At 37.6% G+C, this 27,783-nt stretch overlaps 2 protein-coding genes across 2 annotated transcripts; both read right to left on the reverse strand.

Annotated features, from left to right (window-relative positions):
• Positions 1-8,965: 8,965 nt before the first annotated feature.
• On the reverse strand, positions 8,966-13,071 carry LOC105924021 (extracellular calcium-sensing receptor-like). The gene is made up of 8 exons (XM_036128896.1): positions 12,824-13,071; positions 12,242-12,536; positions 11,869-12,158; positions 11,458-11,753; positions 10,589-10,794; positions 10,179-10,400; positions 9,946-10,069; positions 8,966-9,864 (listed from the first exon to the last, which is right to left on the reverse strand). The coding sequence occupies exons 1-8, from the start codon at positions 13,030-13,032 to the stop codon at positions 8,966-8,968; spliced, it is 2,541 nt and encodes an 846-aa protein (XP_035984789.1). The 5' UTR covers positions 13,033-13,071.
• A 2,665-nt stretch (positions 13,072-15,736) lies between these two features.
• Positions 15,737-19,712, reverse strand: LOC118558368 (extracellular calcium-sensing receptor-like). The gene is made up of 8 exons (XM_036128893.1): positions 19,480-19,712; positions 18,792-19,086; positions 18,425-18,714; positions 17,890-18,185; positions 17,171-17,376; positions 16,842-17,052; positions 16,595-16,718; positions 15,737-16,509 (listed from the first exon to the last, which is right to left on the reverse strand). Exons 1-7 carry the CDS (start codon positions 19,584-19,586, stop codon positions 16,672-16,674), a joined length of 1,452 nt encoding a protein of 483 aa, XP_035984786.1. The 5' UTR covers positions 19,587-19,712; the 3' UTR covers positions 15,737-16,509; positions 16,595-16,671.
• Positions 19,713-27,783: the final 8,071 nt, after the last annotated feature.

Here is a 27,783-nt window from a genome sequence, read left to right on the forward strand (position 1 = left end):
GGTCAGAACGTACTCATCTGCCAAGACAGCGGCTTTAGCAGCAGTTTTTATTTTTTGTTCATTAACATATTTTGGAATGTAGGTGGGGCATGGTGATTTGATTGAAGGGGTTTTATGCAATATGTTCCTATGGAACTTATGAGATGAGGCGGAAAGCCAAAAAAACATTCTGCTGTTTTGTCTAATTTGACATGATTTTTTTTAACCATTTATAACCTGAAATTGTCCTGCATATTCATATAAATCTTCATAAGAAATTAAAATAGCCCTTTATATTTTCAAAATTTAAAAATTCATATGGCATACCTGGCAATATGGCACATGAAATAGCTCTATTTATTTGTTACATCATTTTCAAAGTGATTTATTAAGTTTGGGAAAACTTAATAAATAATGTAAATTTATTGAGAGTGATATGGAACTGAAGATTTAAAAACCCTTAAAACCCCACACACTGGAACATCTCAGTAAAGATTCACTAACAGTAAAGAGTCAGTAAAGTGTCAAGACAGCACAAAGATGGAGGCAACGCATTCCACGGTCTGGGGGCCACAGCTCTGAAGGACCCAATCCCTTTTGGTCCTGAAATGAGTTCATGGAGGCATTAACAGCATTTGACTGGAGGATCTCAAACCGTGAAAAGGGGTATACGGCTTTAAAAACTTAGACGCTGAAGCCTGACCACACAGGGCTCTAAATGTAAAGACTAAAATATTAAAATGAACTCTAAAATGTACAGGTAGCCAATGAAAAGAGATTAAAACTGGAGTAATGTGCTGTCTCTGTCTTTGTTGGTTAAAAGCCTTGCAACAGCATTCTGAACTGACTGCCAGCATGCTGTCTTTCAGTGTTTGTAAGTCCGTAAATGGCTGATTCTTTGTTGCCAGTCGACATGACACATGGAAGGAAGCTGCCATGGCTCACTCTTACCTTGTGCATGTTTGTACTGTTAGCTCACAGCTTGGTGTGCAAGATATGGACCAATTACACTTTGGGCGCCCTGTCCAGGGATCCCTCAGTATGTTCTGTTCAAATAATAATATGCTTTTTAATGGGATGTCTTTGCACACTGTGTTTTTTAAGCATGGCAATGCACTAGTTGCATATTAAGCACACTGGTTTGAAGTTAGAATATGGCAATGAAATAAACAAACACTCATCTGTGTTCAGGGTTCAGTTTTTGCCTGCCTCACCCTGGATATTTTTCTGGACTTTTCCACCTCCCATCGAGCCCAGTTCTCTTTCCACCTCTAATCACTGCCACCTGCTAATCAAGTCGGACTCAACCCACCTGTCAACCTCTCTACATTAACCCACCTCAGTCTGCTCTTCCCCGCCGGATCGTCTGCCCTCGACACCTCTCGACACTTTCCTTCCTGCTGCTACCCTCCAAGCACCAGCCTTCGTCCTTCATCATTCTACATTGCGGCAGCGTTTTCCCTTGTCCTTCGTCCTCCTGCCCTCCTCGTTGGCTTCCCCGCCTGCCTCAGCTCCATCACGTCTGCCTGCCTGGGTTCCTTAACATCTGCCTGCCTTGACCACTTCACGTCCGCCTGTCTTGGTTCCAACACCCTCCTCCAGCTCCAGTCCGGTACTGCCTTCTGGTTCATCACACTCAAAACTCATTATTCCCCAATAAAGCTCTTAAACTTGGCTCTGTGTGTGGCTGAATTTGGGTTCACTAGATCAGACCCTGACAATCTGTCATTGTAGTTTAAACTGTTAATTTTCATGATGAATGTATTTCTCCAGAGTAATAAAAAAATGCTTTTCCTTTTCCTTAGGACTGCAGATGTTAACACTTCCAACAAATGTAATAAAACTGGTGTGAAAAAAGCTGGAAAAAAAACTTGCATGTGCTATGACGTTGCCAGGTTAGAGTGAGTGTTGCATGCAAAGTCTGGTGTGTGTAGGCATTTTTTAAGATGTCTGTGCCATTTTGGATATTCTTTAAAATTCATAATTTTTTATGTTATTCTTGTTCTCCACCTCTATCCACAATCATGCAAAAACTTTCACATTGATAATCAAGTGTCACTGTACATTATGTAATAAGAATGGTGCTTAGTGGTCTATAGTTGGTTAAGTTTAGCTTCACAGATTTTAAACATTGTTACTATAATGTAGTGAATTATAATGTTTATAAGAAGAAGTTGACATTATTATTTTATACATTGTGAAAAAATTCTTAGCTTCACATCAGTGTTTCAAGCCAACATACATTTGAGACTTATACAATTAACAGTAGTTAGTAGTTCCCTCTAAATGTGTCTTGTATATTTATCAATTTGATAGCCAGACAAAGCTGTACTCAATCATGTATTGAAGAGCCTTAGAAAGTGTGCATGATATCATTGGAAAAAGAATTAAGACACCAGTGAGAAACCTATTAAGTTATTGACTGAGTGAATAATGTAGTATACTTAATTTAGTTGCTGTTATGTAATTTATGATTAGTACTTAAATGCAGTATCCTGGCCTACCTAAATTTTAAGTAACAGAATATGCTTATTCATTGCAAACAAGTCTTAGCTGTTCCCAAAAAAGAACTAAAGTATCAAGCCAAAAACATGAAAAAAAAAACAGTTTAAACCACAATCACTTTACAAGCTCAACAATGTTACTAGATGACATAATACTTATGTTATTAGAAAACAGAAGTCATTATCTCTTGACAATAGAATAATTGTATAGTCTTGTGAATAAAACAAATATATATACTGTATTCATATAGAGGGGAATTCCATATATAAACAGTTGGTTGTTTTTTGTGTGATTTTCACCGATTGACACAAACAGGGTAAATCCCAGAAGTCTTTATACGGTTATGTGACAGAGTTCTATTATCTCTGACAAATTAAAAAACCTTGTTATTAGCATTGCATAGACATACAGTGAAATGAAACAGCTGCTTTTATGGTGATGTTCAGAGATAAATGTCCTGCTTGTATTTTTGGTGATATGAATGTGCTTGAGTAAAAAACAATAGGACATTTTCTCCTTTTTCTAGAAGGCATTTCATCTTCAATCCAAATGCCTGTAGTTCTAAATGTAAAACATTTAAAGGTTTTAGGGGGAAGAAACATAATATTAGGACCATTAAAGTATAGCTGTGTTATATGCCTATATCAAAGAGACCAAAATCCAGTTGATTATGATAAAATAAGGCTATATATTCCAAATGTCCATCCAGATAGTTTTGATCATTTATGAGCCTTTTTTAAACCTCAGCAACAGGCACAATGACCTGACTTAAACAGACGTGGTGCCATGTACTGGCAGTACCGTAGAACTATTAGAAAGGCAGATGGTGGCCATTGATGCAGCCACTAAATTAGGCCCGACTGAGTAGACCCTGCTGTAATGCGTCGCAGAAAACCGATAGCTCGGTGTGGTCGAAGACCAACCCGACCCACTCCTATTTCAAGTTTCAGTGAGTCCTTTCTGAGCCCACTTCCACATAATCGAGGAAAAGTACAGCTCTACCAAACGCAAACAAGGACACACCATCACAGTGAAAACATTTTTCAATAGCATAAATTAAAGTCAAAGGCCATAAACTTTTCATTGGAATGAATGCAAAGTAAACACATTTGAAGAATATTACTATAATTCCCACCCCAATCCGTAATAGCAGTAGCATAACCCTTGTCACATGATATTGTAATGGTAAATATACACACAAAAGGCTATATTTACAAACGTATTGAGCTAAAACCAAGGTTAAAATCCAAAAATAACTTGAAAATAACATGTCCGCCGGCAAAACATAATGATTTTTTTTTTTAAATTGTGCAAATGTATTTTTGCATATAAATATCACATATGAACCGGAGGTGCGCTTTTGTTTTCAGTGGAGTTAAAGGAGGGTGCTGTAATGCCTTGTGCCATCTAGTATGTCAAAATCAAGAGCTAGCTGGCTTTACCATAATTTACGAAGAGGCAGATAGCTTTACCACAGCATAAAACTTCATTATTAACTGAACTGGCACGGACTGCGGAATATTCCTTATTTCCAGCTTGGACATGAGTCAATAGTAGCACGTTCAGCTTCCCTAAGCAGTTTTTCAGTGCATTGTTTGTGTTGGCAGAAAGTAAATCTGAAAATCTTTGCAAATTTCTTAAGCATTCTTCAAGTATACTTTTTTCACGCTCTCCGCATATCCCATACTGAAAAAGCATCTTGTGGCATTTTCTTACAATTTTGTCGAAAACCGCCAGTGCCATTGAATGTTCTGGCAATTATTTGGACAGCTTACATGCAATCTCTTACTTCAGATATCTAAAATTGTAATTCTGGCTAGTCATAATTACGTTCAAGATATCTTAAATTACAATTACGGATGTGTGACTCTTTCAATGATGATTCAGGTGACGTAATTTGAGATGTCTTGAAAGGAATTTTGACTAGTCAAAATGGAATTTAAGATAACTTGAATTATTATTCTTCCTAGTCAGAATGTAAATAAAGATATCTTAAATTACCATTCCGGATAGTCTAAATGTAGTTTTGTCTAGTCAAAATGCATTTTAAGATATCTGGAATGTAATTACGGATAGTCAGACGAAACCGAATTTATGTTGAAATGGCTTGCCATAATACTGGAACAGAAGCATCCCTCTGCTTTTTAGATTAAATATGGTAAAATATAATTATTGTCATACTTATGTAAACTTAACCTGAGCACAACCACACACAGAGCTAGTTTGTGAGTTTTTATTGAAGAAGATGGATAGTGGACGAGGAAACCAACAGTCTGTACTGGACTGGAGCTGGATGAAGGAGATGGCCGGAGCAGGTGGACCGGAGAGGGCTTGAGGACTGTGGGTGCTACATTGTGGATCCAGGAAGCCTTCAGAGCAGGTAGGTAGTGCTGGAGTAGCAGCAGAACCGGCAGCACGGCAGAGAGAGTGTATGTATTGGATGGAGTATTGGATTAACTGTATTAGTCTACATCAACAGTGATTACCATGATTACCATGTAATCTAATTTCAAGGAAGGCCTGTGGTCTGAGTGAGCAAGCTGAACAAAAGATGTTGCATAAGAATGCGGTGCCTGAACCTTGTCCTGAACCAGAAGGGCCTTTTCCTGCCTTGCATCCAGTGTTGTCCTTCCCCAAGAGTATGAACAGTTTGTTGAGCTCCTGGCCAACTTATCTTAATAGAGGGGTGAAGAGCTTCCAGTCAGAATTGGCACAGTTAAGTTGCAGCAGTCAGTCACCTTGCTATCAAAGCAAGAACATCTAATCTACTAAGCTGCCGAAGAATGTATATGATTATCAAGCCCACCTCATCCAAGTCCATGCCACATAGCATCAATCAAGAATATAATTTAAAATTCTTCTTCTAACGTATAAAGCCCTTAATAATCAAGCTCCATCAGAGCTCTGATTACCCCGTATATTCCCAACAGAGCACTTCACTCTCAGACTGCAGGTCTGCTGATGGTTCCTAGTAGAAAGTAGAATGGGAGGCAGATCCTTTAGCTATCAGGCTCCTCTCCTGTGGAACCAACTCCCAGTTTTGGTCCGTGAGGCAGACACCCTGTCTACTTTTAAGACTAATCTTAAAACTTTCCTTTTTGACAAAACTTATAACTAGAGTGGCTCATGTTACTCTGAGCTACCTTTATAGTTTTACTGCTATAGGCTTAGGCAACTGGAGGATATCAGGATCTAATTTTCTCACTCTATAGAGTTCTACTGTTATTCAGTTATGCATTACGTGTTGTCATTTCTGCTTTAACTTTCTGTTCTCTCTCTTTTATCTTCATAGTAGGTACACCTGGTCTGGCGTTCTGTTAACTGTGACATCATCCAGAGAAGACGGCTCACCCGCTACTACCATCTAATGTAGAACAGATTACTGGATCAATGTGTGCTTCTGTGCTTTTTTGTCTCTCTTGTTGTGTCACTGCTCTGTCTTCTGTAACCCCCAGTCGGTCGAGGCAGATGACTGTTCATACTAAGCCCGGTTCTGCCGGAGGTTTTCCTTCCCGTTGATCGGGAGTTTTTCTTTCCACTGTCGCTTCATGCTTGCTCAGTATGAGGGATTGCAGCAAAGCCATGTACAATGCAGACGACTCTCCCTGTGTCTCTACGCTTCCCCAGGAGTGAATGCTGCTTGTCGGGACTTTGAAGCAATCAACTGGTTTCCTTATATAGGACATTTTTGACCAATCTGTATAATCTGACCCAATCTGTATAATGTGATTGAACTTGACTTTGTAAAGTGCCTTGAGATGACATGTTTCATGATTTGGCGCTATATAAATAAAATTGAATTGAATTGAATTGAATCATGGTTAGATTGATTTTCACACCATTGTGGGGTGACATGTGGATTCCCATGAAAGTTACAAACCTGTTAAATAAACATGTTGCTTAAAAAAGAAACTGCAAATTGTCAGATGCAAGATGAGAAGGGGCGACACATACACACACAACTATATCAGCAGAGAAGACCATTTAGTTTAAAAGAGATCAAATACCTCAATTAAAAATACAAACTTAAATAAATTACATTTTTGACAAGTTAATGAGTTCAATGTCCCTCACTTCACCTGTAACTAAAACTAAATCCTTAGAAACCTGCAATTTCTTCAGTGGAATAGAAACAGTAGGTCGAGAAAAGTTGGACAACAAACTTATTGAAGTTTCAATTTACTGCAGCAGTTTGAATTGAACATTAACATTTAAAGGCAACTCTAAATAAATTGATGTTTAACCTTGATTAAAAGGAACTCGGGTTTCGTCACTTTTGCAGTCTTCTGGCGGGTTTTTTTTCCAGATAAGTGGAGCATAAGAACTAAATGCTGCTTTTCCGTGTTTGGTTCTGGCTACGAGTATGCAGAGTAGACTTGAGCCAGTATACCTGAGTGGTCTGGAGAGCTGATACACCAATAACAACTCTGTAATAGATTTAGGTCAGTGATTTATAGACTAACATATGTATGTTAAAGTATGTTCTCTGAGATACAGGGAGCCAGTGTAAGGAGTTTAGAATTGGGGTGATATGCTCTACTTTCTTAGTCTTAGTGAGGATGTAGGCAGCAGCATTCTAGATCAGCTGCAGTTGTCTGATCGACTTCTTTGGCAGACCTGTGAAAACACTGTTGCAGTAATCAATTCAACTAAATGCATGGCTTGGTTTCTTGAGACATTAGTCCTTTAATCCTGGAAATGTTATTTAGGTGATAAAAAGCTGACTTTGTAATTGTCTTCAAATGCTTTTCAAGGTTTTGTTCTGAGTTCCCACATTTCGAGCCTGATTAATGGTTACTATCTGAGACAACTGAAGCTGTGTGCTAAGCTTTGATCGCTCCTCCTTTGCCATTAACTAGGATTTGAATCAGTCAAGTACTGTTCCAGAAATTAGAAAGTAAGAGACATCTTTTAAAACAATAGGATCGTATGTTTTCATCAAAGATATTTTTTGATTGAAAGTATTACAATGTAAAAATGGTTGCATTTAGAAGGTTTAGAAAAGACTGCAGTTAAGTTTTCTGATAAGAACAAAATAAGTTATGTATTGCTGTTTTTATATGAATTATGTAGTTTACAAGTAGCACTGAATTGCTAATGACAACATGTCTGCATCTGTTAATAGAGAAACCTGTGCAAAAGTTTTTCCCAAAAACATGAACAGAGTATGGTATTTATATTTAAATACCAAAATTGTTTGAGTTTTAGTGTTAATAAAAGTAGTTTGACAGTCTAGTGATTAGTTAGATTAGAACTAGACTGGAACCATGTTTTAGTGGTTGATCGGATTTTGTGAGGAATATATTTTATGCATATGGTACATTTCGTTTTGTGAAAAAATATGCCAAAAATTGTAGGTGAAAAAAAAATAACATTAGTAGAACTATAAAATGAATGACTGAATACCTGCTTCAAATTGTTCAATTGATTTCAAAACTACAGAACCGCTTGAAGTACATGTAAGGTAAGTTTATTTATATTGAACTTTTCAGTAACAAGACATTAAAAGTGCTGTACATGAACAGAAAAGCATTACAGACACATAGGAATAAGCTAAATAAATTCTCACATATAATTATTTCATACATTAACAAACATACAGAAAGAATAAGATTCATCACTAAAAAGAAAGCTACAGTTTGAAGTCTCTGTCATGATCTTTCTGACACTACATCTAAAACAGAAAGCAGCGAAGGGAAAAAGCACAGTAGAGGTGGTGTGTGTGTGCCTGTGTGTCTTAGTGTAATCATGTGTGTATGTGTGTCTGTGTATGTTTGTCTGTGAACTGAGGAAGATAACACTTGCAGCCATTACTCTTTGATAGTTATGGAGCGTTATCAGGTAGTTCAATTCAGTGCTGTTTCAAGGTTACATATGTCAGATGTCACAGGACATCTTGTTTACATAACATCCAGGAGAAATTAAGAGTGCAAGGGAGCCAGTTTGGATGACACCATTTCATTTGGGCCGGCAAACTCTTGTTTTTCTTTCTGCCTTAAAGTCTAGCTGGTTCTTCTCAATGGCAATTCCAAACAGCTAAAATTGTGGTCATTCTGCTGGGGCCAGCTTCGAGCTTTCTTCAAGATTGTTCCCATTCTGCCAGCAAGTTCAGAAACTGCTGCTGATCTACAGTTCTGCTTACATGGCCTTTCAGTATGAGTGTTGGTAGCAGATATATCCCTTATATAGTTCAGGGAGCCAAAACATTGGCTGAAACACCTGCCGACTTTCTCACAATGTTTTGATATTCCAGGTAACCGACAGCTCCAAAAAGCAGAAATCCTATTATCATAAATCTAATATTGAACAAATTTAATTCATAGAAGCAAGGAGGGAAGTGGGGGAGGGTGAAGGGGAAAGAAAAGAAAATTCACAGAGAAGCAGAAAGAGAAAAATAAGGATTTGAGGATTGTGAGGATTTTAAATCCCTTTAATATTATGGATATTCTGTAATTTTGCTGCCAATCCTGTGGTAATTTGTTTAGTTTTTATTCATCAAACTTTTTTTGTTGTTCTTTTCTGGCTGAAACAAAATGATGAAACACTTTGGAGCAAAGATACATAGTATCAGTCCAAAGCTGGAGGCCAGAATGGCGAATATCTCCACAGCCACAGTAAATTTCCCAGGAGAGCTGACATATGCTGGAATGAAGGTGATCCAGACAGCACAGAATATCAACATACTGAAAGTTATCATCTTAGCTTCATTAAAATTATCGGGTAGTTTCCGAGCTAGAACAGCTAACGCAAAGCAAAAAATAGCCAGTAGGCCGATGTAGCCAAGCACAGACCAGAAGCCAACAACAGAGCCTAATGCACATTCCAAGATGATTTTCTCCTTGTATGTAGTTAGATTTTTTACTGGAAAGGGAGGACTCAGAACTAACCACACAGTACAAATTATAACTTGAATAAATGTAAAAGTTAGTACAGTGAGTCTTTGCTGTGGAGGACCAAACCATTTCATGGCATTACTACCTGGAAGTGTAGCTTTAAATGCCATTAAAACTACTATAGTTTTCCCAAGAACACAGGAGATGCATAGAACAAAAGTGATACCAAATGCCGTGTGCCGCAGCATGCAGGACCACCTCGATGGTGCTCCAATGAAAGTTAATGCACATAAGAAACACAGAGTCAGAGAGAAGAGCAGCAGGAAACTCAGCTCAGAGTTGTTGGCTCTGACAATCGGAGTTGATCTGTGACGAAAGAAAATCACTGCTGCAAAGATGGCCAGACAGGCCCCACTAACAGAAAAAGTAGCTAAAATGATTGACAGGACTTCCCCAAAGGAAAGAAACTCCACAGGTTTGGGGAAACAAGAATTTTTTTCTGTATTTGGCCAGAACTCTTTGGGACAAAGGATGCAATCAGGAGCATCTAGAAAGTTACAAAAACAAAAAAAACAGCCATTACTATATGACTATTTTGGATGTAGTGATTTACAGAGGATACATTTACCTGTCATATTACTGATCTCTCCTTCGGGGCATGATAAGCAATCATAGCAGCAGATGGGTTTTCCTTTCTGCAACACTTTACGAGTTCCTGGAGGACAACGTTCTGAGCACACTGACACTGGTACCTGCCATAGAGACAGAAACAAAACATTTAAACCATTTCAATGCAAGGATATTTTCCTAACCAGTCCACAAACTCTATATTTGATAAATTATTGTCATTAAGTTAACCACTTGTGTGCCATCTTCCAGCCAGGTTAAGTTCCTGTTGATGCGAATCTGTTCTCCCATTGGCAGTGATGCATCATAGTACCCCACTGTTACTGGCTCAATAATGGCACTTTCACTTTTCTGCCAGTTTACTAGCTCATAAAAAGCTATAGGGTCCCCATTTTTATCGAATGAAATATGATAACCATTTTGGGAAATGTTTATTTTCTTTAGTTCAGTTAAAACCTATGAAGCAAACAGACAAAAATAAGTAAATGGCTATGAAATTGAAATTTCAAATTCAAATTGAAATGAAATTTATTCGAACATGATACAAATATAAAAATAAAATAGTGCACAGTAACAAGAAGTGCATAAGAAAGAAGAGAAAATACAGATTTTTTTTGTTTACAGGATAAAATTTTGAAACTGACCTGTTTGGGCTCCAGTCTGATGTATTTATTGCAATGTATGGTTGCATTTTCTTTGTGGCACACTACATTGTGAATGGCATGTGCTATTGCATAAACAGCCTTGTACACCATGTTAGAAACTCTTAATTGAGATGTTTCAGTGTATGGGCTTTTAAGGGTTTTTATGTCTTCAGTTCCATCGCATGCTCTCTTGTTTGGATGAGAAGCTGAGAAGAAATAAACAAGTAAACATTATATAAACAAAAATACCTTTCATAAAATCTAATAAAAACGATTGTGCTAACAACTTTAAAGTCCATAGTCTCATTTTGTTACAGGGTAACTATCATACAAATTTGAGTTGAAAATGCACTACTAAATGGGCAAACATTTAAGAAAATCCAAGAACCTATTGTGGCAAAACAAAAATAAAAATCATGAACTCAATATTCTAACACCCAGGTATGCCTTATTCAATATTTTACAAAGAATTTAACAATTTTACATAATTGATTAAATTCATGATTGGACCGGCACATGAAATGTTTTGTATTTTCAATAATTTACCTTAGGATTTTTTAAGGCAACACTTTGATCTAAATGAAATAAACAAACATTACCATATAAAAAGATAGCAAAAGGTACACTTTACAGCCTAATAGAGGTATTTTTACAATTTTTTATTTGTGAGCTAAAATCAATGTTTGTCAGACAGTAGAATAAATGTATCAAAAATATATTTTTATGAAGTATGTGCCACGTATGATCAGGTGAAAAGACTTATCTGATTTAATGTACAGGCTACAGTAGAATTATTTTGGCTTGTATTGTTTCTATTTTATTGCAACATGGACATCAAAAAGGCAAATAAATAAATAAAGCTTTCTCACTTTTTCTCAGAGTGCAGTTGAATACATCCTCCCAGAACTCAGTCAGCACTGACGAAGAAGCCACTTTAGAGGGAGAGAGATCTAGCAGGAAGTCTCTCAGACCTGGGATAACAGATTTCTGAATGGCAACTCCAATGGCCCCTGTGCAGAAAGTGAAGCTCATCAGACTTGAGTCAGTTATCCAGGCCTCACTTCCAATCCACTGGCGAGATGGCCCAGGTTGCAATGCCAGCTCTTTTAGGAGGATCTTCATGTCTCCAGGAGATGTAAATGCTACAACAACCGTTGCTGTTGACCTAAAGAAACCAATATATATGCAGTCCTAAAAACTATGAACTGTATCTTTGAGTCAATATTTATCATTTGTTCATTTTCAGCCATACAAATTATATGTATACTAAATACAGAAACCTGCGGATCACATCAGCAAGTCTTTGGATTTTGCTCTGTGGGTGGGTCCAATCAAAGGATTCAATGTACTCCACACATATCCCTTCTCTGTATGCCGTCTCAAGAAATGTTGCCATGCCATAATTTCCATAATATGAGTCTGAATGTATAGCTCCTATCCAAGTCCAGCCAAAGTGTTTCACCAGCTTTGCCAGAGCAGCAGCTTGGTAATAGTCGCTTGGAATTGTCCTGAAAAAAGTTGGGTACTGATGTTTATCTGAGAGGCAGGCACATGTGGCAAAGTGGCTCACCTGCAGCAAAAAACAAAGACAAAAAAGAAAAATGTGATACAGCAAAGACTTATTTTTTGTTTCAGTTTGCAATAAAATCTTACCAGAGGAATGTTGAAGGACCCAAGGATGTGTGACATGCTGATAGATGGAGTGGATCCAGAGTCTCCAATAACAGCCATCACAACACTAGATTGAGAACAGTTACTGCCTTTGTAAAACACAGCGTCTTGGCCATTTGATAGTTGAAATGCCACATGCACAGCTACGGGCACAGCGGAGCATGTGTCATAGATCTGATAACCAAGTCTGATGCCAGGCAGCAGCTTTGTGCTGTTGTTTATCTCCTCAATTGCAAAGATCATTGTACGAGTGAAGTGCAGATCCCGGGCATTCACACTGCACAGAATAAGATCAGGACTGCTGATGTTTATCCAGCATAAAGATATTACCAATAAAATACTGTAAGACATTATGAGCAAGTAACTGACATAAATTGGACAAAAGAGCTGAACTCAATGATTGACAATTACAAAACAGAAAATTACAATGAAGATTAGTACTAAATAAAGATATTCTTCAATCTGAAGCTAAATTTACACTCATTGCCAAAAAAAACTGCTTTTCAGTAAAAAGCATACAAAATTTACATATAATATGTTTTGCAACATTTCCCTCTTACTAACCTTCCTGTGCATCTAGATAGCTCAGGCTGTATGGTGTAGTTATTTACCACTGTTTGCGTTTGGAAGTGAAGGAAGAAAGCACCTCCTAATACAAAGTCCCCATCTATGGAAAATGCAGGAAGACGAGCAGTTCCCTGCAGGGTACATTTCACCAATGAAGCCTCAACACTGAGACCAGCACCAGTAACAGCATCAGTGTTCTGAATCATTCTTTTCTCATCCTCTAAAGACCCACGTAACGCAACAACTGTAATCAAGTTGAACAAACTCACTGCTACTCCCAGGCCAATCTCCATTCTTCAAGAGTAAGTGGGTGTAAGTGTGTTTTTACTGGTCTTTAACAGAGCATAATAGGTCAGGTGATTGTTTATCAGAAAAACCATGACATCACCCAATGCTGATGCTTTTTTTAACTTGTTCAACTTAATTGAACAGAATAAACTTTTATTTTTTCATAGTAGGGAATTCAGGTATATCAGCAGCAAGTAAGAAAAATTTAGAAGAAAAATACTGTACTGTTATTAAAAATCACACTCAGACCAAATGAAATGCGCAACTAAGTTGGGTGAATTGAAGGAGTAAAAAATGTCCGTGTATAGTTGTGCATGAAAACAACAACACTAATAAGAAAACAAACAGATTTATTGAAGCTATAAAAAATATTTTAAACATACGTACATATGACTGTGATGTAGACGATATTGTTAAAAAGCAGTGAGTTTCCTATCCGAGGTACAATGATTGAGTTTGTTATAAAGGGTTATCATAGTGGCTTGAAATCAATACTAATGCAAAATGGACATCAGGGGGGCCTATTGTGTAGACCTCTCCCCTGGTGGCATCCTCTGCCCCCACTCTCATTTAGACATTGAGGGTTCTGGGTAGGTTGCTTGGTAAGGGGGTGTGCAGGCACCAGCTACTTTGTGGAGGGGGGGGGGGGGGTGCTGACAACTGAAGCTGTGTGCAAAGCTTTGATCGCTCCTCCATTGCCTTTAAGTAGGTTTGAATCAGTCAAGTGCTCTTCCAGAAATTAGAAAGTAAGAGACATCTTTAGAAGTTATTGACAAGACTTTAGTGAAATTTATTTAAAACAATGGGATCATATGTTTTCATCAAATATATTTTTTTATTGAAAGTATTACAATGTAAAAAACAAACCACATCACAGATGGTTGCATCTATTCTAAAACACAGTGTTAGTGGAAGTTAAAACCACATGCAACACAAAACAAGATTTAAAAGCACATTTACATTAAACGGTCAAATACAGCACATTTCCCCTTGGTAATTACCCTGTCATTAAAATAGGATTTATTAATAATTTATCTCTAGAAAGCATTCAAAAATATTTAGAGCAGGGAGAGCTGCTATTACCTTCCATATTTAACTGCTAAATTTATCAGAGAGCAAATCTCAGAGATTAATTAAATTTTCCTTGTCACCAATATGTGTTAAGTTTTTCCCAAATACATGAACAGAGTATGGTATTTATATTTAAATAACAAAATCGTTTGAGTTTTAGTGTTAATAAAAGTTGTTTGACAGTCGAATGATCAGTTGGATTAGAACTAGACTGGAACCATGTTTTAGTGGTTGATCGGATTTTGTGAGGAATATATTTTATGCATATGGCACATGAAGTTTTGTGAAAAAAGATGCCAAAAAATGTAGGTGAAAAAAATAACATCAGTAGAACTATAAAATGAATGACTGAATGCCTGCTTCAAATTGTTCTTTTGATTTCAAAATTACAGAACCACTTGAAGTAGCTACATGTAAGTAACAAGACATTCAAAGTGCTGTACATGAAATGAAAAGCATTACAGACACATAGGAATAAGATAAATAAATCCTCAACTAGAATTCTTTCATACATTAACAAACATACAGAAAAAATGAGATTCATCACTAAAAATTCCAAGAAAGCTACAGTTTGAAGTCTCTGATGTGACCTTTCTGACACTACAGCTAAAACAGAAAGCAGCGGAGTAAGGGGAAAGCACAGTAGTAGCGGTGTGTGTGCGCCTGTGTTTCTTAGTGTAATCGTGTGTGTATGTGTGTCTGTGTCTGTTTGTCTGTAAACTGAAGAAGATAACACTTGCAGCCATCAGTCTTTAGATAGTGAGGCAGTTCAGTTCTGTGCACTCTGTTTCAAGGTCACATATGTAAGATGTCACAGGACGTCTTGTTTACATAATATCCAGGAGAAATTAAGACTGCAGGGGAGCCAGTTTGGATGACATCATTTGATTTGGGCAGGCGGACTCTTGTTTTTCTTTCTGCCTTAAAGTCTCGCTGGTTCTACTGAATGGCGATTCCAAACAGCCAAAATTGTGGTCATTCTGCTGGGGCCAGCTTCGAGCTTTCTTCAAGATCGTTCCCATTCTGCCAGCAAGTTCAGAAACTGCAGCTGTCCTACAGTTCTGCTTACACAGCATTTCAGTCTGAGTGCTGGTAGCAGTCATATCCCTCACATAGTTCAGGGAGCCTTGACATTGGCCGATATAGCTGCCAACGTTTTCACAATTTCTCGATACTCCAGGTATCTCCAACTCCAAAAACCAGAAATCCTGTTATCATAAATCCAATTTTGAACAAATTTGATTGATAGAATTGATGGAAGCAAGCAGGGAAGTGGGGGACAGAGAAGGGAAAAAAATAGAAAAGTGTCCACTTTCACTGAGAAGCAGGCAGAAAAAACAGGATTTGAGGATTGTGAGGATTTTAAATCCCTTAAATATTATAGTTATTCTGTAATTTTGCTGCCAATCTTGTGGTAATTTGCCCTTAGTATTTATTCATCAAACTTTTTTTGTTGTTCTTTTCTGGCTGAAACAAAATGATGAAACACTTTGGAGCAAAGATACATAGTATCAGTCCAAAGCTGGAGGCCAGAATGGCGAATATCTCAACTGCCACAGTAAATTTCCCAGGAGAGCTGACATATGCTGGAATGAAGGTGATCCAGACAGCACAGAATATCAACATACTGAAAGTTATCATCTTAGCTTCATTAAAATTATCAGGTAGTTTCCGAGCTAGAACAGCTAACCCAAAACAAAAAACAGCCAGTAGGCCGATGTAGCCGAGCACAGACCAGAAGCCAACAGCAGAGCCTAATGCACATTCCAAGATGATCTTCTCTTTGTATGTAGTTAGATTTTTTACAGGAAAGGGAGGACTCAGAACTAACCATACAGTACATATTATAACTTGAATAAATGTAAAAGTCAGTACAGTGAGTCTTTGCTGTGGAGGACCAAACCATTTCATGGCATTACTACCTGGAAGTGTAGCTTTAAAGGCCATTAAAACCACTATAGTTTTTCCAAGAACACAGGAGATGCATAGAACAAAGGTGATGCCAAATGCCGTGTGCCGCAACATGCAGGACCACTCTGAAGGTGCTCCAATGAAAGTTAATGAACATAAGAAACACAGAGTCAGAGAGAAGAGCAGCAGGAAGCTCAGCTCAGAGTTGTTGGCTCTGACAATTGGAGTTGTTCTGTGATAGAAGAAAACCACTGCTGTTATGATGGCCAGACAGGCCCCTGTGACAGAGAATATTTCCAGAATAATTCCCAGGACTTCATCAAAGGAAAGAAACTCCACAGCTTTGGGAAAACAAGCATCTTTCCTTGGGTTTGGCCAAAACTCTTTGAGGCATGGGAAGCAATCTGGAGAATCTAAAATAAATTGAAGAAAGAAATCACAATTTATTTATGCGTCAAGATATTTGGTAATACAAACATGAACATATCTGAAATGTACCTGTCATATTACTAATCTCTCCTTCAGGACATGGTGTGCAATCATAGCAGCAAATGGGCTTTCCTTTCTGCAAAACTTTACGAGTTCCTTGAGGACAACTTTGAGAGCATACTGACACCGGGACCTTTCACAGAAAAAAAACAACAATATACTTTGATTTTTCTTTTTTACAAGCTGCTTTGACTAATTAGTCCTAAAACCTTGTAATCGATAAATATTATCGTTTAAGTAATTACTTGTGTGCCACCTTCCATCCAGGTTAAATTCCTGGTGATACTAAACTCCTTGCCTACTGGCAGGGAAGCATCATAGTACCCCACTTTTACCAGTACATTAACTCCGCTTTCGCTCTTTTGCCAGTTTACAAGCTCATAAAAAGCTGCAGGGTCTCCATTGGCATCAAATGTGACATGGTACCCATTTTGATTAAAGTTTACTTTCTGTAATTCAGCAAAAATCTAAGCAATAAAAGAAACACAGAGGGAAATAATTTGAAAACCAGTAAAACAAATGCTCAGATTATATCTTTCAAATCTCATGGAAAAACTCTAGGATTTACGTTTCAATTAAGCTGACCTGTTTAGGCTCCAAATGCATGTGCTTATCACACTGATTCTTGTCATTTGTTTCCTTACATACAGCATTGTGGATGGCATGTGCTATTGCATAAACAGCCTTGTAGACCATGTTGGTAATTCTAAACTGAGATGTTTCAGTGTATGGGCTTTTAAGCCCTTTAATATCTTCTGTCCCATCACATTCTTTCTTCTTTAGATGAACATCTAAATGGAAATAAATACATAAGCAGATTGTTTTATCAATCTTTTTTGTATGTTGCAAAAAAAGTAAAAAGTGTCTTCTGAAAGTGATAACAGAGATAACTTACTGACGAGACAATAACACACAAGCAAATACTGAGTTGGAATGGAACATAGCAAGGTAAAATACAAATAATTTAGTCTCATAAAACTGAGTTATCTGTATTTGTTCTTTTGCAAATAACAAATATGTTCCATATGACATGAAAAGAGACAAAATAATGTGACAAAGAGATGATGAATCTTAAGAACTACGTCACTGTATGACACTACTGAAATTTATTATAAACATTATTTTGACAGCCTATTATACGTTAGCATAAATACTGTGGAAAAAAAACAAATTCTGAATTAGTAAATATTACAACAAAATTTAAAAACAACAATATTTAAAAAAAATGTTGGCCAAATATGGTTGCATTTGGAATGTATTGCAACTATTGTATGTAAACATAAAAACACATTACGCTTTCTTACTTTTTCTTAGGCTGCAGTTGAATGCATCCTCCCAGAACTCAGTAAGAACTGAGGAGGCAGCCACTTTAGATGGAGAGAGATCCAGAAGGAAGTCTCTCAGACCTGGGATGACAGATTGCTGAATGGCAACTCCGATCGCTCCTGCACAGAAACTGAAGCTCATTGAGTGTGGGTCAGTTATCCAGGATTCACTTCCAATCCACTGACGAGGTGGAGGAGGGTCCCGAGCTAACTCTTCCAATAGGAACTTCATATCACCAGCAGCTGTAAATGCCACCACAACTACAGCTGATGACCTGTAGAGACATTTGAACTGAACTTAAACTAACAAATAAGCCTATGTAATAAACTGCATTTTATGTGAGCTGTTGTCAACACAAATTTAAAGGCAAATCATTGTTTTACTTTAAAAAATAGAAAACTCTTCTTGTTCATATTATAAAATGATGTCATCAAAACCAATTTATTAAGTGTTTTCCGTAGAGGGGCAGCATCAATACATGAAAAGGATGAGCTGAAATAAAGATGCGCAGACCTGCGGATAACATCGGCAACTCTTCTGATTTTACTCTGTGGGTCAGTCCGATAAAATGATTCAATGTACTCCACACAGATCCCCTCTCTGTTTGCTGTCTTAATAAAGGATGCCATGCCGTTATTTCCATAATCTGAATCTGAGTGGACAGCACCTATCCAAGTCCAACCAAAGTATTTCACCAGCTTGGCTAGGGCATCAGCTTGGAACTGGTCACTAGGAATTGTTCTGAAAAATGTTGGAAATTGCTGTTTATCTGAAAGGCAGGCACAAGTGGCAAAGTGGCTCACCTAGAGCAAAAACAAAAGGAGAAATATTAGCAAAGGTAGCATAAATTTACACATTATGATAGATTCAGACTATTCACCAGGGGGATGTTGAAGGGCCCCATTATGCGTGACATGCTGATCGATGGAGTGGATCCAGAGTCTCCAACCGCAGCCATCACCACTCCAGACTGTGAACAGTTACTGTCTTTAGAGAACACAGGGTTCTGTCCGTTTAATAGTTGAAACGCAACATGCACAGCCACTGGCACAGAGGCGCAGGTGTCATAGATCTGATAACCAAGTCTGACACCTGGCAGCAAGTTTGTGTTGTTGTTTATCTCCTCAATTGCAAAGATCATTGTACGGGAGAAGCGCAGCTCCCGGGCATTAAAGCTGTAGAGTATTAGTCAGTCAGGTGAGTACAAACATTCAGCCAACATAACAAAAATGTTTATTATAAAATAGTAAAAGACATTATGACTTAGTAGCTGTCACACAATGAAAAATACTATGTGTTGTTAGACAATGCACAATAACTGATGCTAGTACTCCAGAATATTTCCTCGAAAAGTTGCATAACTGCAGCAATTTCAGATACATCAAGTAATTAGAAAACTACAAGAGTATTTATAATCAGAACATTATCTGATAGCAAAATGTAATGGCCAATAAATGTCACTACAATTCTGCTTATTGTGAAACATTAAAAGGCATACATCCAAACATATTTATTTCTAAAGATAGAAAATATGGTATAAAATAATAATAAAACATAAAATAACTAACCTTCCTGTGCATCTTGGAAGTTCAGGCTTGGTGGTGTAGTTATTGATCACAGTTTGCATTTTGTAGTGAATGAAGAAAGTTCCTCCAATTACAAAATCCCCATCCATTGAGAATGCAGGTAGAGGAGGAGTACCTTGCAGAGTGCATTGCACTGATGATGACTGGAAACTGCGAACAGTAAGAGTCACACCTTCTGCAGGGTGAATCTTTTGTTTCCGATCATCCAAAGTCCCACCCAATACAAGAACAATGATTAGTTCAAAGAAACTCACTGTTAATCTCAGGCCAATCTCCATTTTCCAAGTGTCTATACTAGAAAGAGAGTGTGTTTTTATTGGCCTGTAAAGATCTATGATATGTCACGTGATTATTAATTAGAAACATCATGACCACATTCTGTGATCTTTGATAACGCCTTAAAGGTATATAGCCTTTAAGGCGTTATATGCTTATGAAAAAAGACCAAAACCATTTAATCATGATAAAATAAAGTTACATACACCAAACATCCATCCTGATAGTGTTTTGATGGTCCTTTTTGTGGATAGAAATGGCATCAGCATTGGGCGTGACAACCAGATATAAACAGACATGGCACCATCTCCTCGGCAGAATCACAGAACTATCACAATTCTGGTTTGGTTAATTAATAAAACACTTTTAAATAATGCCGGACTGAGCCTGACCCTCCGTTATTAACTAAATACACCCATCTACAGCAACTTTAAGAGCCGGTTCAGCAGGTTTAGCATCCGCTTCAGTGAACGCCAAAGGTCATATTGTATTCCCAGCGACATTCCAGTCTTTTCCCTCTTGGAATCATATAGTTTTGTTCTGCATTGTTTTTCTGGGAGATTTTAATAGTTGTTAGCCGTTCCCTTGTTTATCCACTGCTCCACATGCACAATGTTGTACTTCGAAAGGCTTTATTTACTAAAAGATTGAGCAAAAACAAAGCGTAAAATGTCAAAATAATAACTAATACGTCAGCAGAGACCACAACAGTTAATTTTTATCTGCTACCAAGAAATACTCCACACACACCATTGTCAGCTGAGGAACTTGAGCTCATCCAAGCTGGTTTGGGGAAAACAGCTTTGACCCTCTCTGGGGATGCAGACCACACAGAGGTAATGTTGCCATTCCAGTTGTTTGTTTTGTGGGGAATTTCTATTAAAAATCGCCTGATCCTCTCAGTTGATATTAATGTTTTCACCACATATTTTCATATATAAGTTTGGGAAAATAAAAAGATTCAGGCAAAACATTTGGGAACTTGATTGTTGCAACTATGGATGCTGTACTTCAGAAAAGATAGGAGTGAATAGAATAGATTTGTAGTAGATGGATTTTATGAATGTTACAAGAAATAAAAATAAAATAATTAATTACCAATACCAGGATTTTTGAGTTGACATGCAAAAATAATTTTTTATCAAAGTTAATATAGGTGCTGCTGTTAATGGTATATGTTCTCTGATTTTTCATTTCCATGAATCAAGATTTCCAGAATTCTGACATTTCCAAAAAAAAAAAAAATCTGACACAAAATAAACCTGAATTAAAAGGTGCTCTTTTGTGTTTAAGACATAAAAAATTGTAAATATGACAATCTCAAAAACAAAAGCTTGTATAGTGACTATAAAATCAACTGACCAGTCGCAGCTTCATATTCGGAACATCTCAAAAATATTTACGTTGCTCTTTAGGTGCTGGGAAATTTTAAACAATCGTTTTTTTTCCGTCATATGGGATTTAGCAAAAGAAGACGCCAGTTTCAACAGTTTTACGGCTGGTTTAATTAAAGTTCCCTTTAATTAAACCAGCCGTATGTGTGTGTGTGTATGTGTGTGTGTGTGTGGGGGGGGTCGACAAGAGTTTACAAGAGTCTTCATTTTGCACTGGATTTTGTTTTAGGTGGTGAAACAAATTTGTGCTACTGCTACCTTTTGTGGCAATGACGTTACCGCAGGTTTTGCAAATTACCGCATTTTGTTCAACCTCCTTCTTGTGAAATCCAAACCACGGCCTGAAACGCCCACTGTCGCCATAGCTCTCCCTGTCTCATCAACGCAGGTAAGCGTACGTGCTGGTTGTTGTGTGTGCATGCCAGAGCGCTTACTGGTTTGGAGGAGGACCGAGTGATGTGTTCACAGTGTGTGGGAAAAACTAAATTCACAGTGAATTAATTACAGCGAAAATTTACACGCGATGGTTGCGATAAAGTAATTTTAACTATCGCGCAGAGGGAAACTTGAGATACATCGAGTATACTCGATATATCGCCCACCCCTAATTTGAAGTACAAGTTTTTTCACAACCTAAATTAATCTTTCATTTATTTTTATCATTTTCATTTACATTTTCAGGTGGTTTGCCCAATTTGCAACAGGGAATCTTCTGAAGATGAAACTGCAGTTCAAGCTAGTCTGTGTGGAGATAGGTGATGTGAGATTTACTCAGTTTATGTCTTTATTAAAATATTCTCCATATACATATATGCTTTATCTATTTTTGATATTGTGTTCCATAGACAGCTTCGACTCTACGGCTTCTGCAAAAGACAATGGTGTGTGTCTCTTGAAACTCCTGAATGCAAACCAAGAAGGTATGTATTTAACAACTACAGTCAATATTTGCATGCCTAAAGGATTGTAAAATGTTCACCAACATTAACAGTTACCATTTACAGTTCCTTCCATGAAATTTTAACTTTTAAAAGCACACATTTCAGTGTAGGCCTATGTTTCAAGAGATGACAGTAGCGCAGGAATTAGGGAGTTTGTCCTGTAACCGACATGTTGCTAGTTTGAACCCCTGCTCCATGCATCTCAGTTGTTTTTTGTCCTTGGGCAGGACACTTCACCCACTTTGCCTGGTGGTGGTCAGAAGGCCTGGTGGTGCAAGTTGTCTTGCAGCCCTGCTTTTGTCAGTCTACCGAAAGGTCTGCTGTGGCTATAATGTAGCTTGTTCACTTTTTTGTTCTATTTTCTATCTATATTTTATTCCTACTTGCTTTTATTCTGTTTTATTTTGCTATATTTTAATCATGTAAAGCACTTTGCATTGTCTTTGTACTGAATTGTGCTATATAAATAAATTTGCCTAGCCTTGCCTGCCTTGCCTTGTCAGCGAGTGACTGAATGTAGTGTGAAGCGCTTTAGCAACCCATGCTACATAAAGCGCCGTACTAATATATTTCTAGCTGCTTCTTTTAGTATGGAAGATGTATTACACTTCTTGAACAACAAGTTGACACTACAAAGAAGTTTGAGTTGTGTGTGACCAGATAAGACCTTCTAGACATGGGCATTCTCCAGTGGCAGAGGAAAAAAAATTGCAATCCCTGCAAGTGTTCTCAAGGTGGCCTATATTGGAGAGACAGGTATAGATACAGAAGCACTAAGGTAAGAGTTTCTAACAGGTAATTAATAAATTATATTGTCACAGTCTAAATCTGTAGCAGTTGTTTACACCAAATGAATGAGAGATTTTGTGCTAAAAGATATGATTTGAGGTATTGTAGAAAGACTCTTTGAAGGGTCTGAAAGCTAGGGTAAAAATCTCTCTTACGGACCGCAATGGTGAAAACTTCAGGTTGGTCACATGTAGTGACATTTACTCTATTTCTGCTGTCTGTTTTTCTTCCATATGCTAATTTAAATTTGTTTTTATACAGAACCTTTGGAGAAATCATTGATGTTTGCCTTGCCCAATTTGGCCCAGCTCCAGCGTTTTTCAAAAGACTGGTGCTACAACACTTTCTGCAGTGGAGAAGTGGACTTTGGCCCTCTTAATAAAGAAGATGTGGCAGATTTGGACTCAGCAGGGTAAACCTGTTAATCTCAGACATACAGTTAATCTCAAAAATATTCAACCCAGAGATTCAGAGAATATTTAAATTTTATGCATTGGCATGCACAGCTGGAGTCCCAACTTGAATATGAATCCTTGGAAGGAGCTAAAAATTGTTTGTGATAGAAAAGTTGTCTTCCAACCACAAAGACTTGGAACTTGTGACGAATATTGATATCCTATGTACATAGTATTGTTCCCTTGTGTTACACGCTTGTAATGTACCACCAGCAATTGATATCTTAGTTGAAGGAAAAATGTAATTAAAATAATTAAAATCAAAATGTTCTAGTAGGAGGAATAGTTATTGGCTTAACTGTAAATTAATTATATCACTTGTCAGCTCAATTTTTTTAAACTATGTGCTATTGGGTTGAAAATGCAGCAGATGCAGAGTCTCTAATGTTGTTGGTGGAGGACATAGTAAACTGTAGATACACCACCCAGATCAGGATGGATATGTCACACACTTCAGGCACGGATGGACTCAGAAACTGAGCAGTTGGCACAGTTAGATGGTGTTTATTGGTAATTCTTGGTCAGGCAGGCAAGGGTCAGATCCGTGGCGTCAGTCAGAGTTTGGGGCTATCCTTGAATCAGTTGTCAGGCAGGCAGGAGGTCGTCACCAGGGAGTCCAAGACAGCGGGCGAGGGTTCAGGAAATCAGACGAGACTGGACAAGGGAGAGAAACAGGCGAGTTAGGAGAGGGAACAAACGTGGCTTAGTCAAAGCTTGACGTAAGCGAACAGATGGCCTGAGAGTGTTTGCCACTAGGGGTTAGACATTATTCTGACGCCAAACAGGTGGAGGCTCCACCCTTATATGGGAACCACTGCTGATCAGAGGATGACCTGCACGTGTGAGGGTCACAGCAGCTGATGTGACAGGATAACAAAGAAAAGTAAGAAAAGTATTTGATTCTGTTGGAAAAGCTTTACAATTTCAGTTAATGTAAATTAATTTAGACATTTTATTATTATTTTAATTTATTTTACTAATTATTTTACTTATTCCAATGCTGCAACAACTCAGGAATGGCCTGGATCTCTATGGTCTGGTTAGCCAGATGGATGCAAATGCTGAGGCTAGTCGACCGCTGTTTGTTCCAGGGACAATTACCGAAGTAACCTTTATTTTAAATAACTTGCTTTGACCTATTTCCATGGTTCATTTTGTATTGTGCGTTCTGTATATTTTGCATGGCTTTGAAAACTTTTACAAATATCCATTTTCTCATTAGCCAGATGCTGACTTCATCATGATGAAGGTTTCATATGATGAATATCTATTTTTTTAAACTTCGCCCAGGGATGCCGCCAATCCTTCTCTTGTCTGAGTTGCTTAATTTTTTGATTGTGGATGGCTGTTTTTCATTAAACCGCATATAGTTTCTATTTCTGCATAAGCAGCCACTCTGAACTCCCTATGTAGCTTTGTATTTTCGACCCCCTGTGTTTGAAATATATGGAGTACCAATCCTGCCATAATTAAAAAAACATACAGAAATAAATCAAGGACTTAATAATATAAAATTGCTCGAAAAAGTAGCTAATATGAATTTGTGTACAATTAAATGTGACAAAATAATAAAAAGAAGATATTTCTTCAACAATTGATCAATTATTCATCTAAAAATATATATTTTAACTTCCACTTTTATTTTTACTTTTCTTCTTGCTTTTATGCTGACTTATTTTTAACCCACTTATGTTCTGTTATACATTTTTATTGAAGTCTTTATTTTGTGTTTGTGTATTTATTGTAAGTGGGGTTTTCTTTGTTCCGTATTTCCACTGCAACCTTTTTTGTTGTTTCATATTTATTCACACCATTTTTAAAATATGGTTTTATTTTTGTTTCATACTGATTTACACCACAACATTTTTAAGCACAGGTGTCAAAGTCCAGTCCTCAAGGGCCGGTGTCCTGCAACCTTTAGATGTGTCCCTGGTCTGACATGCCTGAGTCAAATAATCAGGTAATTAGTAGGACTCTGAAGAACCTGACTGCATACTGAGGAGCTAATTGTGCCATTTGATTCAGGTGTGTGGTACCAGGGAACCTCTAAAAGTTTCGGGACACCGGCCCTCAAGGACCGGAGCTTGACACCCCTGTTTTAAAGCATGTTTTTACTCCACCATAAATATTTATTTTAATTTTATTTTAACATCCTTCTATTTCTGAAACAATGATTTATTTCTACCTCTAACTTTTCTAACTGTTTTTTTACCCACATAATTTTTGCCTGCCCTTTTTATTTCCTTCTCCCCTTTTTCCACTTTGTCTATTTCTACTTCAAATTTTTTTACTTCCTCTTTTTCCACTTGGTCCGTCTGACTGCAGCCGTTAATGTTAAAACGATGACAGGGAGGGAGGGGGGGAGGGGAGGCGGCGTCACCGGCAAAGCTTCACAACTATTGGCCAAGGCCTGACTCCCCAGAAACCAGCCTGCAGCAGAGCAGACAACTGGCCTAACATTCCCAATATTGCCCGTTCATAGAGTTGGTGCGTAGTTTAAAAAACAAGTCAGACGTTGAGCGGACCAGTGAACCGCAGACCTCCGAGGCTAACCGCAGCCAGGGCTAATGTTAGACTGTCTGTAGTTCTCTTCTATCGCTCTAGTCGTGTGTGAAGTACCGCTGGTTTTGATGCCGTTGTTTTTGTTGTTGTTTTAATTCGGCAAAATGTTCATTTGTTTTGTGTTTATCTGACTGACTCGTGTTGCTTTGCTAGCCCATCTGTGCCAACTGGTAGGCATTTTAAGATTGACAGCCTATTTCCTACTTTTATCTTTAAAATAAACATTGAGGATGTTATTAAACAAGTGATAAGGTTGAAATTGTGACTATTTCTCTATAAATCATTGAAATGAAAACAGAGTTTTAACATATTAGTAACAGTATGGCAGTAGGGTTAAGCTATTTTGTTGCACCTACTGACCTTCACAGCATTGATCATTAAGAAAGGAAAAGAAATTTCTATGTCTGCACACCTTTACAGTGATTAATCTATAAATTATGGGCAGTTAGTTCAGTTAATTCTTTTAGTGAAATGTCGAAAATAAACAATACATCTTACAATGAGAATGTTTACATTATAAAAACACTATAGTTAATACCAGAGAAGGGAAGCCATTTGTTACATTTACTATACTTGACTAGTTTTACAGTACAATACATTTTACTTTTTCTTTCTTGAGAACTACTATGTTTAGCCTTCAGGCTAAACAAGGCCACCATCGTCCTCCTCCTTCAGCTGCTACCCATCCAGAAGGCCCATGGATGGCCACAGGACATAGAGGTGCTGGTGACCCTGGGCAATTAATTTCTTCAGGGGGCCACATGACAAATCTGAAATGTGCTAGAGGGCCGCACCACCAAAATGAATAATTTTATAATGCTCATTCGGCCTTTTAATTTTTTAGGTAATAAGAAATTAAACATATTCTGTAAATATGTATATATAAGTATAAGTATTAAAAAAAGTAATGGTTTAAAAGAAACACAATCATACCATAAGATTTTAATTATTTTAATCTCTTCACAAATAAAAGTGTGATTATTTCAGAACGTGAACGTCTCCACCATGAACAATAAAGTCTTAATGTAAAGATGAACAGCTTATCAACATTAGCACAAAATTATTGGAATCATTGTTGTAGTTCAGTTAAATTTTCAATGAGAAAAGTCCAATCTCTCCTGTGCTTCAACAAGTGCATTGAAAGCTGGTTCAATGTCTGACACAGCTATACGCAGGACAGCTGCAAGGTGGTCATCTGTAATGGAAGACCTGTATCTGGATTTGTTGAGCTTCATCAATGAAAATGTTTGCTCACACACATATGTAGATCCAAAAAGTACAAGGATCTTTGAGAATGTCTCCTCAGGTGTGGAAAGTTCACCTATTTTAGTGAAGAGTATAACTGAAGCAGTGAGACTGAATTAAAGTGCTCTGCCAAAAGTGTGTCAGCCTGCAGATCAATAAGTTCCATCTGAACATCGCTACATGCACCATCAACAATACAAGTGAAGGGAAAATAAACCATGTTCATCTCACTCTCAACTATTTTGAAATCGCCTTGAAATCGCCTTGAAAACTCATAATGCAGTGCATTATGAGTTGCAACATGGATGAGTACGTGAGGAGCTGATCTGCTGATGATGTAGCTTGCTTTAGTGTTGGGATGTGAGTGAGAGTATTATCCCTCAGTTGGCTTGAAAGAAGCTGCAACTTCCCCCTGAAAGCCTTGACTGCACTGTACATTTGAAATACAAAAAGTCCCTTGCTTTGCAGTTTAACATTTAGTTATTCATTTGAGCAGTCACATCTACAGTAAAAGCAAGATCTGCCAACCAGTCTGCCTCTGAAAGCTGGAGGATGTTCTTTCCCTTCCTCTCACAGAACTCCTGAATCTCAGCTCTCAGGTCCCAGAAGCCTTTCAGCACTTTT

The sequence above is a fragment of the Fundulus heteroclitus genome, unplaced genomic scaffold (genome assembly GCF_011125445.2).
Source record: "Fundulus heteroclitus isolate FHET01 unplaced genomic scaffold, MU-UCD_Fhet_4.1 scaffold_124, whole genome shotgun sequence".
Taxonomy (NCBI): Eukaryota; Metazoa; Chordata; class Actinopteri; order Cyprinodontiformes; family Fundulidae; genus Fundulus; species Fundulus heteroclitus.